Raw genomic sequence first — 13500 nt, forward strand, 5'->3', positions numbered from 1 at the left:
TTGTACAAGGTTAAAATAAAAAAAAAAAAAAAAAACCCAGACAAACTATAAATATTTACCTGACATTCCATAAGCCAACAACCTGCTTATGGCAGTTGTGATGCAACAGTACAGTGATTGCTGGAGTATCACAGAAGACCGGAAATCAAACTGTTGATTTCAGGAAGACTCAAAAAATATGTTTTTTTTTTAAAAAAACACAAGTGTATATGCTAATGTTCCTTGCTATCTGGGACTTTTAGTCAAAACCTTAAACGGAGTACAAATCATTTACTATTCATTTTCAAAAGTCCTTTTAGTATCTGCTCTTTTTCTAGGAGTCTTTGTATGATGTGGCAAAAGTTATTACTATGTAATATTGCAGGAGTTTAAATATTAAAATAGATTTATCTTGCAGAATTATTTAAATTATACACTTTCCTTAATACTCAGAACTATTAATGTTTCTCCTTTCAGACCAAGTCTATTTTAAAAAATTATTGCTGATATATCAACCATTCATTTGGTTATTTTTTATTCTGAAAAGTTGCCTTGGGTAAATAGTGCTTTGCATTGCTACTTTAGTGGATTATACTACCAAGATAAATTTCATAATTTGACTTATTTTGGGGGAGGGAAACAAGTGCTGCACAGAATATCAATATTTCACACACAGAAAGGTTATGGTATATACCACAGGTGGTGGTGTTGGTTTTTACCTATAGCAGCTTGCATATAACTTTTTCTCTTTTCTGTATTGAAGATAAATGTCTGCCATTTTTTCTTTGGCTTGTACAAAGTACAGCTGTTCAGATGTAATATTTCTGAGCATAGTTAAGGCTTGTTCAATATCTCCCTGTGCAAGAGCCAGGTCTGCATTAGCAATCACAACTCGTAGTTCTTCAGGGGTGCCAGTAAATTCATTGATGGCATCTTGCAGCACTTTAGCAGCTTCATGCTGTAAAACACAATTTTTTTTTCTTGACCTCAAGTTAATGCATCCAAGGCGGCCTATATTGCAAATAAATGGAGGACAAAAGGACCACCAAGGACAAAAACATATATACTTATGTTATATATATGTTAACATACAAGTATATATATACTTGCAATATACTTTAAAATGTTTAAAAAGGGAAAAGAGGATTGTACTCGTGATTAGCTGAAAGCTACACAAGGTGAACAAGTAGCAGAAAGACAGTAACAAACATTACAGTTGCACGCATAAGAATATACCACAGTACGCACCACTATAAAATACACTTTCAATCAAATGTAATTCCAGGATGGAGCTAGAGATCCAGCTACACTGGGTAAATACATTAGCCTAAATGTCTGATAAAGTGGGGAATTTTCTTAATATTTTGTATCAAGGTTGTGTGCACCTCAGTTTCCCCTATGTGCTGCATGTTTAACGAGGTGGTGGGAAAGGGTGAAGAGGACCAGGTGTGACTCCACCGAGCAGCCTGGACACTTTGTAACCTAGCAACCGAAGGCCCTCCCCAGCTTGGGAGCCAGCCGAATTTGGTGAACAGGAGAACCGAGGGCTGAAGAGAGAGACACCAGGTAATCTGTTTACCTGGGAAAGAAGAAAAAGGATGGAGGAGGGGCCCTGAAGGTGAAACAGACTAGGCCGCAGGAGGAGTCTGGACTGAGACTAAGAGACCTGGATGCTGGACAGTCCCAGATGGGCTGTGCTGAGACTTTCTATGGTCAAGGCCTCCGAGAACCTGCTGTGCTGTGTTACAGACATACAATAACCCCCCCCCCTTTTTTTTTTTTACGCTGGTTAAGAGTCACTGCAGTCTAGAGATTGGGGCTGCATTGCTCCCTCTGGGTATGGAGGCCCCTGAGTGGGTCCAGAGCTATTGGATTCACTGAAGGGAGCTCATGGAGACAGACATGCTGAAGGCTTAGAGGGGTGGTTCCAGGAGGCAGTGGAGTCTAGTGCTTAACCCCCGAGAGTGAGACTCCCAAGGTGGGCTGTTACACTGAAGGGGGTTCCTCCCAAGGACCATACAGAGCCAGGAGCATTGACCCTGTGATTCCATGACAGTCTCATACTATGAACAGCACAATGGTTGATCATGGCATTTAAAGTGATCACAAATAGGCTTTGAAGTTAACTTCTCACAATTAAAAAGAGGAGATGGGCAAGTGTTACACTGTTCTGAGGCTGCAAACTGGATGAATCTCCACTCTGAGAATGGCAAAGAATTTGTATGGGTCTCAGAACAGCCTGAGAACCAAACTCCAAAAAACCTTGAAATTCAGCTATTTCTCTGTCTGTAGAATTGTTAAGTCTCCGAAAGTCAAGACTTCCTGTAAAGTACTGTAGGGGTTTGTTATGGACAAGCTCAGGGATAGATGCTTTTGTTAATGGAATAATTGAGGTTTGTATTCCGCCTGTATACTGTATTCTGCAGTATATACATTGCATTTTATTAAACTGCTCATTATCATACCTGTTCTCCATTCAAACGATGAGCTTCTACCAATTCCAGAAAGATAGATACACGATTACTTGCATCAATTTCATTTCTTTTTGCTTTTGATTTTGAGAAAGCCACAGTGCCTCTCATTCCAGGTAAACTCATTGCCATCTGCAAAGTCTTAATAGCTTCTGATATTTCTCCCATCTTCTTTTGGGTCTGGGCTTTAATTAAGTGATACAAGGGATGTTCTCTCACCTGAAATATAATAAGTTATTAATCAGTTTCTATATTCTGCTTTACTGTTAAAAATAAATCAAGCATCCTGAGGAATAATTTGTTAATTTGTTATTTAACTAAGATATTTAAAGAAAGGGATAATAAATGCTAATAATTAAGGCTCCGTTTTAGTCACAGGTATTTTTACTAAAAAAGACATGGACAGGTCATAGGCAGTAAACAAAAATTCATGGCCCGCGACCTGTCCATGACTTTTACTATATACCCCTAACTAAAATTTGGGCCAGGGGGCTGCAGGTGCTCAGGGGGCGGTCCAGGGGTGTCATGGGTGCTGGGGGAGAATGGCCTGGGCCTCCCACTGGTGTGGGGGGGGGGAGAGGGGAGGAGAGGCGGGCAGCAGCACACAGCCCGGGCCCCTGCTCGTACTAGGGAGTGGGTTGGCAGGGCTGGCAGGCTCACTACCCAGTATGTTCCTGCAGTTCCTAGGGGGAGGGGCGGCCAGGGGGGTACCACACACTGCTCTGGCCACAAGCTCCAGCTCCGCAGCTCCCATTGGCCAGGAACCGCAGTCAATGGGAGCTGCAGGAGCTACGCAGAGTTCCCTGGCCCTTCCGCCTAGGAGTGCTGGGACATGCCAGTGGGAGCATCCAGAAGTAAGCGCTGCCCTGCACCCCAACCCCTTGCCTCAGCCCTGAGCCCACTCCCAAACTCAAACCACTGCTGGACCGGGGCTGCCCAGCTCGAGCAGCCCAAGCCAGCCACACCAGCCGCTGCAGAAGTCATGGAGGTCACACAAAGTCACAGAATCTGTGACCTCCATGATAGATACACAGCCTTACTACTAATCCATGTTATACTTGTGTCTAGCAAGTGTAGTATTACTTCTATTAGTAAAAGTTGTCTTCAAAGACTATGCAAGAGAATTTTTTTTTATTAAAACCCCACAAATCATACAAAAGGAAAGAATATCATGAATCAGAACCCTGATCTAGAGACAAAAGGGCATGCACTAGACCATTACTTAAAATGAACCTGCTTGTTACAGGTGTTTTCTGTGTCTCCTCTCCTAATCATAGACAAGACAACATATGCTTCAGTAAGCTGGTACAGTAGTTTCAAAAAAGAGTGGAACATTCCAAGATATACATAATTTGGCAATTAACTTATACACACAAACCCACTGTGGCATTCATCCACTCTACCTGCTTGAATAGGTCTGTTTTTGTATTAAGGGAAACAAATGGAAAGAGTAAGTGTGGCTCTATAAAAAAATTTCAGGGACATCAGTAGGTATTTTTTTTCATTCAGCTTCTCTATGCCAATGTTTGGAGAACAGAAGGTGGGCAGAGGAATATTTTAGAAAGGAAAAAGACCAGCTTGTCTCACACCATCCTCCTTTCAGCAAAGCCCTATTGGGATACTCACTCAGAATTCAACTGTGTAAACTGCTGAGCGTGCTGGCCCTCGCCCAGCAAAGCACTTAACTTTAAGTAGTCCCATTGACTTCAATGGACCAGAGTTCTCAGTACCTCGCAGTATCAAGTACTGAATCAGCCACAATAGAGGAGAGTGGGGAAAGCCATTTTAGAACCACCACTGCTTAAGTGTGCTGTCTTTGCTGACCAGGGAACAAGGAAATACTGACAGGTTCCCAGGTTTCTTGAAAGGCAGTAAGGGTTTGGACCACCCTTCTTTTATGCAAACCTTTCACAACTTTGTTGCAAGATGTCTCTGGGACTACAAATCCTGTTTATATAGTATGCCCTTATACATTGTAATACTTATTTCTATTAACAGTTCTCTACATAGAGAGAGATCAGAAAAGAAAAAAAAAAGCTGTTTCTTTCTTCTTTACTCCTCAAGAAAATTCTGATACTTTGGGGCAAGTTAATAGGCAAATTTGGAGTCCTCACTTCATCACACTCCCAATTTGCCTTGCAATTAAAATTATTCACCTGAAAAACGTATTCAGATGCCAAGCTTGTAGTGAAAAGATAAGTAATAAAATAACGCATCTTGCTGTGCAAGCTGTAGAAGAAGTCCTGCAAAACTGATTGCATAAAACAATTTAATTCCTTTGGTCAAACTCACCTCAAAATTGTAGCTCAGACAGAGTTCCAGAGACTGAGAACAGAGCTTAAAATTGTTTTGGGACAAATGAACCTGAGCCATAAGTAAATGAGCATCTGGATAAGAAGGATTCTGTTCCAGGCAATGCTGTAGGACACTGTGAGATGCCTCAGTATCACCTAATGATTTAAATAAAATAGCGAAAAACGAGAAAAAAAATCAAAGCCCAGTATTAAAAATAAGTGCCTCTTACTTAGGTCTGGTCTACACTGAAAAATTCACACCTTTGACCAATGTAGTTAAGACAACCTAACTCCCAATGTAGACACTGCCTCTTGAGAAGGAGGAGTGCTGTAGCATTTCAAGTGTAGACAAGCCATTAGCCTCTCTATATTTTAGATAAAGGCTTCACAGCTTGCTTTTAAGATATACATATATTTAATAGGCTACCAATGACTTCAAATAGCAGTTACTAAATCAGGAGCGGGCAAACTTTTTGGTCTGAGGGCCGCATGGGGTTTCTGAAATTGTATGGAGGGCCAGTTAGGGGAGGCTGTGCCTCCCCAAACAACCAGGCATGGTCCGGCCCCCGCCCCCCATCCAACCCCCCCCGCTTCTCACCCCTGACACCCCCCCAGGACTCCTGCCCCCCCCCGCTCTCAGTCCCCTGACCACTCCTGGACCCCCCCACCCCTAACTGGCCCCCGCTGCCCCATCAAACCCCCACCCATCCTTCCCGACGGTCCCCCCAGGACCTCTGCCCCATCCAACCCCCCCTTCTCCCCGACTGCCCCCCACCACCCCATTCAATCCCCCCTGACTGCCCCCCCGCTGCCCCATCCAACCCCTCCTCTCCTTCCTGACTGCCCCCTCAGGACCCTTGCCCCCATTCAATCCCCGTTCGCCGCCCTCTGACCACCCTGACTCCTATCCACACCCCTGCCCTCTATCCAACCCCCGCCCCCACACCGCACTGCCCTGGAGCACAGGTGGCTGGCAGCGCAGCTGCACCAGGACAGGCAGCCGCACTGGGCCATGCAGCACAGCACAGCACACCGGGTCAGGCCGGGCTCTGCAGCCCCACCGCCCAGAGCATTGCGCCATGCAGCAGGGTGGCTGTGGGGGAGAAAAGACAGCTTCCCGGGCCAGGAGCTCAGAGGCCCGGCAGGACAGTCCCACGGGCCAGATGTGGCCAGCGGGCTGTAGATGGCCCACCTCTGTACTAAGTACTTCTCATCAGTGTCATTGAGAGTTGAAGCATAGACAGAAATTTCTCCATTATCCCAGTCCCTGAACCATCCACTCTCTAAGTCCTGTATGAAAGACTTCACCTTACAGAAAAATCAATGCTACATTTCTATTTTTTCAGAAGTGCATTTTAAGGGAACAATCAGGTAATAAACGCAGAGGAAAGAAATAATTTTAGTACTGCGTTGTTAAAAAAAAGAACAGAATATAAGAAATCAGATATTTGTTACAGTACTTTACAATGGAAGAAAAATATTTATTTAATACAAAAATATTTATATTTTTGCAGCCACACACATATATTACCTGATAAGTATTTCACCTTTGCAACTAAAAAGACAGCATGTAGAAGACCTGGTACAGTTTTTACCACAGTTTCAAGAACTGAGGTACAGTGTTTGAGCAGTGGTGAAAGGGGTTGTCCTGGATTTGCAGGCTAGAAATAAGAACAGATCAACTGAAAAATTCATTTTAACAACATGAACTAGTAAAAAGAAAACACTGCTAAATTTTGCTCAGCCTAAGAATCTGAAAGTTCAAAAAGTGAAAAGCATGTGTCACCATGAAGAAACAGTGAAATGTATTTTAAATATAAGAGGCCAAATTCTACTCACATTTATACCGGTGTAATTGCAGAGAACTGTTATTAAAGTTTGCAGGACTTGACCAGTGTAGAATCATAGAATCATAGAATATCAGGGTTGGAAGGGACCCCAGAAGGTCATCTAGTCCAACCCCCTGCTCAAAGCAGGACCAAGTCCCAGTTAAATCATCCCAGCCAGGGCTTTGTCAAGCCTGACCTTAAAAACCTCTAAGGAAGGAGATTCTACCACCTCCCTAGGTAACGCATTCCAGTGTTTCACCACCCTCTTAGTGAAAAAGTTTTTCCTAATATCCAATCTAAACCTCCCCCATTGCAACTTGAGACCATTACTCCTCGTTCTGTCATCTGCTACCATTGAGAACAGTCTAGAGCCATCCTCTTTGAAACCCCCTTTCAGGTAGTTGAAAGCAGCTATCAAATCCCCCCTCATTCTTCTCTTCTGCAGACTAAACAATCCCAGCTCCCTCAGCCTCTCCTCATAAGTCATGTGCTCTAGACCCCTAATCATTTTCGTTGCCCTTCGCTGTACTCTTTCCAATTTATCCACATCCTTCCTGTCGTGTGGGGCCCAAAACTGGACACAGTACTCCAGATGAGGCCTCACCAGTGTCGAATAGAGGGGAACGATCACGTCCCTCGATCTGCTCGCTATGCCCCTACTTATACATCCCAAAATGCCATTGGCCTTCTTGGTAACAAGGGCACACTGCTGACTCATATCCAGCTTCTCGTCCACTGTCACCCCTAGGTCCTTTTCCGCAGAACTGCTGCCGAGCCATTCGGTCCCTAGTCTGTAGCGGTGCATTGGATTCTTCCATCCTAAGTGCAGGACCCTGCACTTATCCTTATTGAACCTCATTAGATTTCTTTTGGCCCAATCTTCCAATTTGTCTAGGTCCTTCTGTATCCTATCCCTCCCCTCCAGCGTATCTACCACTCCTCCCAGTTTAGTATCATCCGCAAATTTGCTGAGAGTGCAATCCACACCATCCTCCAGATCATTTATGAAGATATTGAACAAAACGGGCCCCAGGACCGACCCCTGGGGCACTCCACTTGACACCGGCTGCCAACTAGACATGGAGCCATTGATCATTACCCGTTGAGCCCGACAATCTAGCCAGCTTTCTACCCACCTTATAGTGCATTCATCCAGCCCATACTTCCTTAACTTGCTGACAAGAATGCTGTGGGAGACCGTGTCAAAAGCTTTGCTAAAGTCAAGAAACAATACATCCACTGCTTTCCCAAGTGTAAGACTTGTATAAATGAAATCAGAATGAGGCCTTCTCTTTCTGGTTATACACAAGCCAGTCCATTACACTGGGGCCAGATGATCCCCAAATAGCAATAATTTGGCTTCAGGGGAATCAAAGCAGGTACAATCAGGGGAAGGTAAAGGTAAGTAGGAGGCCTGAGTCAACAGGAGCTCTGCTTTGTTCTTCCATCACTCCCTGGGGGGCCCAGGGACACCCCTTCACCACAGCACCTCCATGTCGTTGGGGCTCAGCAGAACACAGAACAGGAGTTGGGAAACTGCTGCTTTCCATGGCATGATCTTCTGTGGATCTGGCATAATTATAATAGGAAAATCTGCAAGGAATTTAATGTTAGAAGCAGCCTTAATTTCCCTTCACAGCTTCAACTTCCTCCACACCTCCTAGTCCACAAAGACAGCTGTAACATGCAGCCCTGGGAGGGGAACAGGCTGAAAGGCTGAAATATTCCTTAGGGTATTTGATGCGGTAGAAGAGGGATTCCCTTTAATCAAAGGTCCCAACATCTACCCAATTGGGTTATGCAAGCTGCATTTCCTCTTCTTCACTAAGGTCACAAACTCTTCCCCGTGAAAGGGAAGACATGGCTCTCCTTCCAGTTTTGTCATTTCCCCTTCCTATAGGTTCTTCTACAAGAAAAGATGTCCGACCATTAGTTTCCATCCTCCTTTAATTCTTTGAGAGCACTCAGAGCACCAATGTCACTGATGGAATTACCTTTCTGGACGACAGCCCCCACCAGCTGAAGTCTCAGAAATAAATAATTTAAAAAACCTCCAGTTTCAAATATAGTTCACATGGTGGCAATTGCTTTGTCATCTTTTCCATTTTCCAGTTCCCCAGCTCAATAAAGTGTGCACCTTTCTAAGAAGAAAAAAATTCAAAATATTTTTTTCAGATGAGATGTCACTTAAAAACAGATTTACATTTCTTTTGGGTGCTATTTTCTTTACTGTATAGCCTTGTAAGATGCTGCAATTGTTAGGGTCTTTTTGGGCTTTAAACAGGTCATTTCACTGCAATTTTTGCCACAACAGTTGTGAGGCATTCCACTACCATGGAACTTACAGTCTGTTCTTGAGAAACAGAACCACACAGCAAATAATTATAGGACTGTCATATAGCAAACTGTCAATATTTGCTAAAAGTCTGTGGAACTGTATAATATCTGAGCTAATGCCCAACAATTACTTGTTAAGATCTTTCCTCTGTAACATACTTGAAAGAGTTTTTTCAGTTGTTCTCTTTCGTACTGATAGCACTTGGTGCAATATCCTAACTTAATATCTTGAAGGCCCTTTCCTTGGTATCCTGAAAATGTTACGAGAAATATTCAAATATATGAGAAATGTGTCAAATATTCCTGTGTCAAGCCCAACATATGACTGGATGCCATCTTCAACCATAAAAAATAACCCACAATATGGATAAATTATATTTTTGTTTGAGGTTAAAAAGTAGAAATACCATTATATACATTTATACCTGTATTTATAAGTAGAAGAGAAACGAATGCATGTATGTGAGAAAACATCCTGAGCAGACAAACTGCATATGTGTAGATGACCAGTGATCAACATCTAGCCTTCACATTTAGTTATTTAAGTGAGTTCTACTCTGTTCTATTCTCCACATCAAACAATAGACCAAATAACTGTATAAAAGAGCACCTTGCACTTACATTTAACCCCTTCTCAAATATAACTGCTACATTTTGTATGAAGAAAATGAGATATAAATTAGCAATTATTCCAGCACAAAACTGCTCAATATTTAAAACAAATTTTTGCTTCATGTGAAAAGTAAATATACTTTTGGTGAGTCTTTTCAAAAAATCCCTTCTACTTGTAACTATTAAATAATATTAAAAATGGAGTCCTTGGATAAATTCTAGTTTTCAGAGGAAGAGGTCTAATACTACTAACCTGTGTTGGGCAAAAAGTAAGATATTCTCTAACAATTTCCAGCAAGAAATCAGGGTTCAGTTTTTCAAAGTACTGTACGCCAAGAGGTAAGCCATGCAATGATGAAAAGTGAGTATCCAGAACATCATTCAACAAGTGAATAACTTCTTCTTGTCTTTGAGGTTTCTTCATAGCTAAAACTGCACGCAAGAAAGACAGTTCCTGCAAAAAAAAAAAACAACAACAACAACAAAATTTAACTCCAACTATATTAATTTTGTTACTTTTTTATTATTTATCTAGCACCACACAAAACTTCACCATTTTCAAGGCAATAACTAGATGCAATGACCTGAGCAAAAGCTATAACTTAGGAATATTGTAACAATTATATAATGCAATTGAAAACTTTTAAGAATGATCACTGTAAGGCATGCATAAAGATTTGCTATACAATGCATTCCTTTTTCAATTTATAATGGTGCAATTATAAGCCATTCTAGGCACATAAATAAGCTAAATTTATCAATATCAACACCACCATTTAAAAAAAAAAAAAAAGGCCCCTTTTCCCCCATTCAATCCAAACTCAGAAAAAAATCTGAGTAAACAAATAGTCCTTGTCTTGCAAGCCAACACTAACTTTGCTTGACCAAAAGACAGAAAAAGCAAATTTCTGAGTTAAAGCATCCTCCATTAAGAATACTCTACTCCAGAAAAATAAAGATGTTAAACTGTAGTAATCTCAACCTGGCCACAACTTCAGATTAGAATCAAAACACTTCAGTGAAGTAGTCTTTTACCCCAGATTTCCCAACTGATTGCTGAATTTCGTTAAGGAATTCCAACTGCTGATCAGCATCTTCTAATTGCCCTTCAATTATCTGACATCGGATAATTCCTGCAACAGTAAACATTTAATTTCAGTTTCAGCTTTATGGTAGCTACACAGTGTTAAACTTTCCAGAGGGCCCTTTCCTCCCACTCCCAAAAATCAAGTTTTCTTTACCTCTGGACTATCAACTCCTCAGCCTTTTGTTAATAGGGTGATGAGAAAAAACAAAGAACTAAGATTTGACACAGATGTACAGGGTTTATCCACAATGTAAATTTTCTCCAGCTATGTCCTTCCTTCATAAAAGCCATCTCTCCTTTCCCCCTCCCCCCATCACATGCTTTAAACTTCATCTAGGAAAATACCTAAATTGTTTCTTTAAGCTGTATTTGTTAAAGTTTCAAAAGATATCCTTTTGACATTTCACAGCATGCCCTAACACACTTCCCTTAAAGTGTCCAGGCAAAGTCTTTAAATTCATAATGGTTTGTCATGTACAATTTACTAATGATTGTTAACCCACGTAGTATCATCCAAGACCTATGGGAAAATCATCTGTGAAACCTCTCTCTCTTCCTCCATTCTTAAACTACTCAGCAACAGAGTAGACTCCTAACAGAACAGTGTTTAGCAATACTGTCAGAGGTTTCTCTTTATCTAATGTCTTCTTACTAAACAGCAATACTAATTCACTACATCCAAAAGCTTGTTAATTGAAGTGTGATTACTAGTAGGTCTTTGATTCACCAGTCTTGTTTTAACTTGCAAGTTTCCACCATGCTGTCCTTATAATCCCCTTATACTTGGATTCAAGAACATGGAGAAATCAAACGTGCTTGTGTCCTTTCTGCGAACGAAAGGCTGACATGTCTCTCAATTCTAACCATAGTTTAAAAAAATAATAAAGGAAAGACTATGTGCGCAGGTGAGACTTGCGTTTCTTTTCTCTCCAAACATTAAAAATGTAGATCCCCTCCAGGCTGGAAGATGGATGACTAGACAATTAAGATAAATGAGGATAAAAAATAATTTCAATCTTTCAATTAAGGTAGGAAAAGCTCAAAACAAATGTGCTATACCTCCAATAAAAACTAGTGAAAGCCAGATTTTATATTGCTGTTTCTTAATTTAAAAAAAAAAAAAAAAAAAAAAAAAAAAAAAAAAAAAAAAGCAGAAACACTAAGAAAGTAAACATCTATCAAGTCTCTTCATACATCAGAAAGGAAAAAAAATAGGCACAAGCTCATTCTTTCAGAAGCAATCTTGCTCACTGAAGTTTCAGTATCCTGCCTAGACCCAACACATGCATGACAGAAAAATGGTACAACATGAGCGATTAAGGTCATCAAGTTTCAGAGTGGTAGCCGTGTTAGTTTGTATCTGCAAAAAGAACAAGGAGTACTTGTGGCACCTTAGAGACTAAACAAATTTATTTGAGCACAAGCTTTCGTGGCCTAAAATCCACTTCATCGGATGCATGCAGTGGAAAATACAGTAGGAAGACACACACACACACACACACACACACACTAATGAGAATGATCAATTAAGGTGAGCTATTATCAGCAGGAGAAAAAAATTTTGTAGTGATAATCAGGATGGCCCATTTCCAATAGTTGACAAGAAGGTGTGAGTAAGTGTGGGGCGGGGGGGGGGAGAATAAGCATGGGGAAATAATTTTACTTTGTGTAATGACCCATCCACTCCCAGTCTTTATTCAAGCCTAATTTAATGGTGTCCAGTTTGCAAATTAATTCCAATTCAGCAGTCTCTCGTTGGAGTCTGTTTTTTTGTTACAGGTTTCAGAGTAGCAGCCGTGTTAGTCTGTATTCGCAAAAAGAAAAGGAGTACTTGTGGCACCTTAGAGACTAACAAATTTATTAGAGCATAAGCTTTCGTGAGCTACAGCTCACTTCATCGGATGCATTTGGTGGAAAAAACAGAGGAGAGATTTATATACACACACACAGAGAACATGAAACAATGGGTTTATCATACACACTGTAAGGAGAGTGATCACTTAAGATAAGCCATCACCAACAGCAGGGGGGGAAGGAGGAAAACCTTTCATGGTGACAAGCAGGTAGGCTAATTCCAGCAGTTAACAAGAATATCAGAGGAACAGTGGGGGGTGGGGTGGGAGGGAGAAATACCATGGGGAAATAGTTTTACTTTGTGTAATGACTCATCCATTCCCAGTCTCTATTCAGATTGACAGAGCCAGAAGAGTACCCAGAAGTCACCTACTACAGGACAGGCCCAACAAAGAAAACAACAGAACGCCACTAGCCATCACCTTCAGCCCCCAACTAAAACCTCTCCAACGCATCATCAAGGATCTACAACCTATCCTGAAGGACGAGCCATCGCTCTCTCAGATCTTGGGAGATAAACCAGTCCTTGCTTACAGACAGCCCCCCAATCTGAAGCAAATACTCACCAGCAACCACACACCACACAACAGAACCACTAACCCAGGAACCTATCCTTGCAACAAAGCCCGTTGCCAACTCTGTCCACATATCTATTCAGGGGATACCATCATAGGGCCTAATCACATCAGCCACACTATCAGAGGCTCGTTCACCTGCGCATCTACCAATGTGATATATGCCATCATGTGCCAGCAATGCCCCTCTGCCATGTACATTGGCCAAACTGGACAGTCTCTACGTAAAAGAATGAATGGACACAAATCAGACGTCAAGAATTATAACATTCAAAAACCAGTTGGAGAACACTTCAATCTCTCTGGTCACTCGATCACAGACCTAAGAGTGGCTATACTTCAACAAAAAAGCTTCAAAAACAGACTCCAACGAGAGACTGCTGAATTGGAATTAATTTGCAAACTGGATACAATTAACTTAGGCTTGAATAGAGACTGGGAGTGGATGAGTCATTACACAAA

The 13500-nt window shown here is 41.6% G+C and overlaps 1 protein-coding gene across 9 annotated transcripts in view; it reads right to left on the minus strand.

Moving 5' to 3' along the window:
- TTC21B (tetratricopeptide repeat domain 21B) overlaps positions 1-13500 on the minus strand; it is a 93362-nt gene that overhangs the window by 56256 nt on the left and 23606 nt on the right. For all 9 annotated transcript variants that reach the window (XM_043505230.1, XM_038421122.2, XM_043505229.1 and 6 more), the window contains 6 exons: positions 10558-10655; positions 9776-9976; positions 6276-6405; positions 4743-4900; positions 2445-2669; positions 699-937 (listed from right to left, as the gene is read on the minus strand). In XM_043505230.1, the coding sequence (XP_043361165.1) occupies positions 699-937; positions 2445-2669; positions 4743-4900; positions 6276-6405; positions 9776-9976; positions 10558-10655 (1051 nt within the window). The remainder of the gene's footprint in view (positions 1-698; positions 938-2444; positions 2670-4742; positions 4901-6275; positions 6406-9775; positions 9977-10557; positions 10656-13500) is intronic.

The sequence above is a fragment of the Dermochelys coriacea genome, chromosome 11 (genome assembly GCF_009764565.3).
Source record: "Dermochelys coriacea isolate rDerCor1 chromosome 11, rDerCor1.pri.v4, whole genome shotgun sequence".
Classification (NCBI taxonomy): domain Eukaryota; kingdom Metazoa; phylum Chordata; order Testudines; family Dermochelyidae; genus Dermochelys; species Dermochelys coriacea.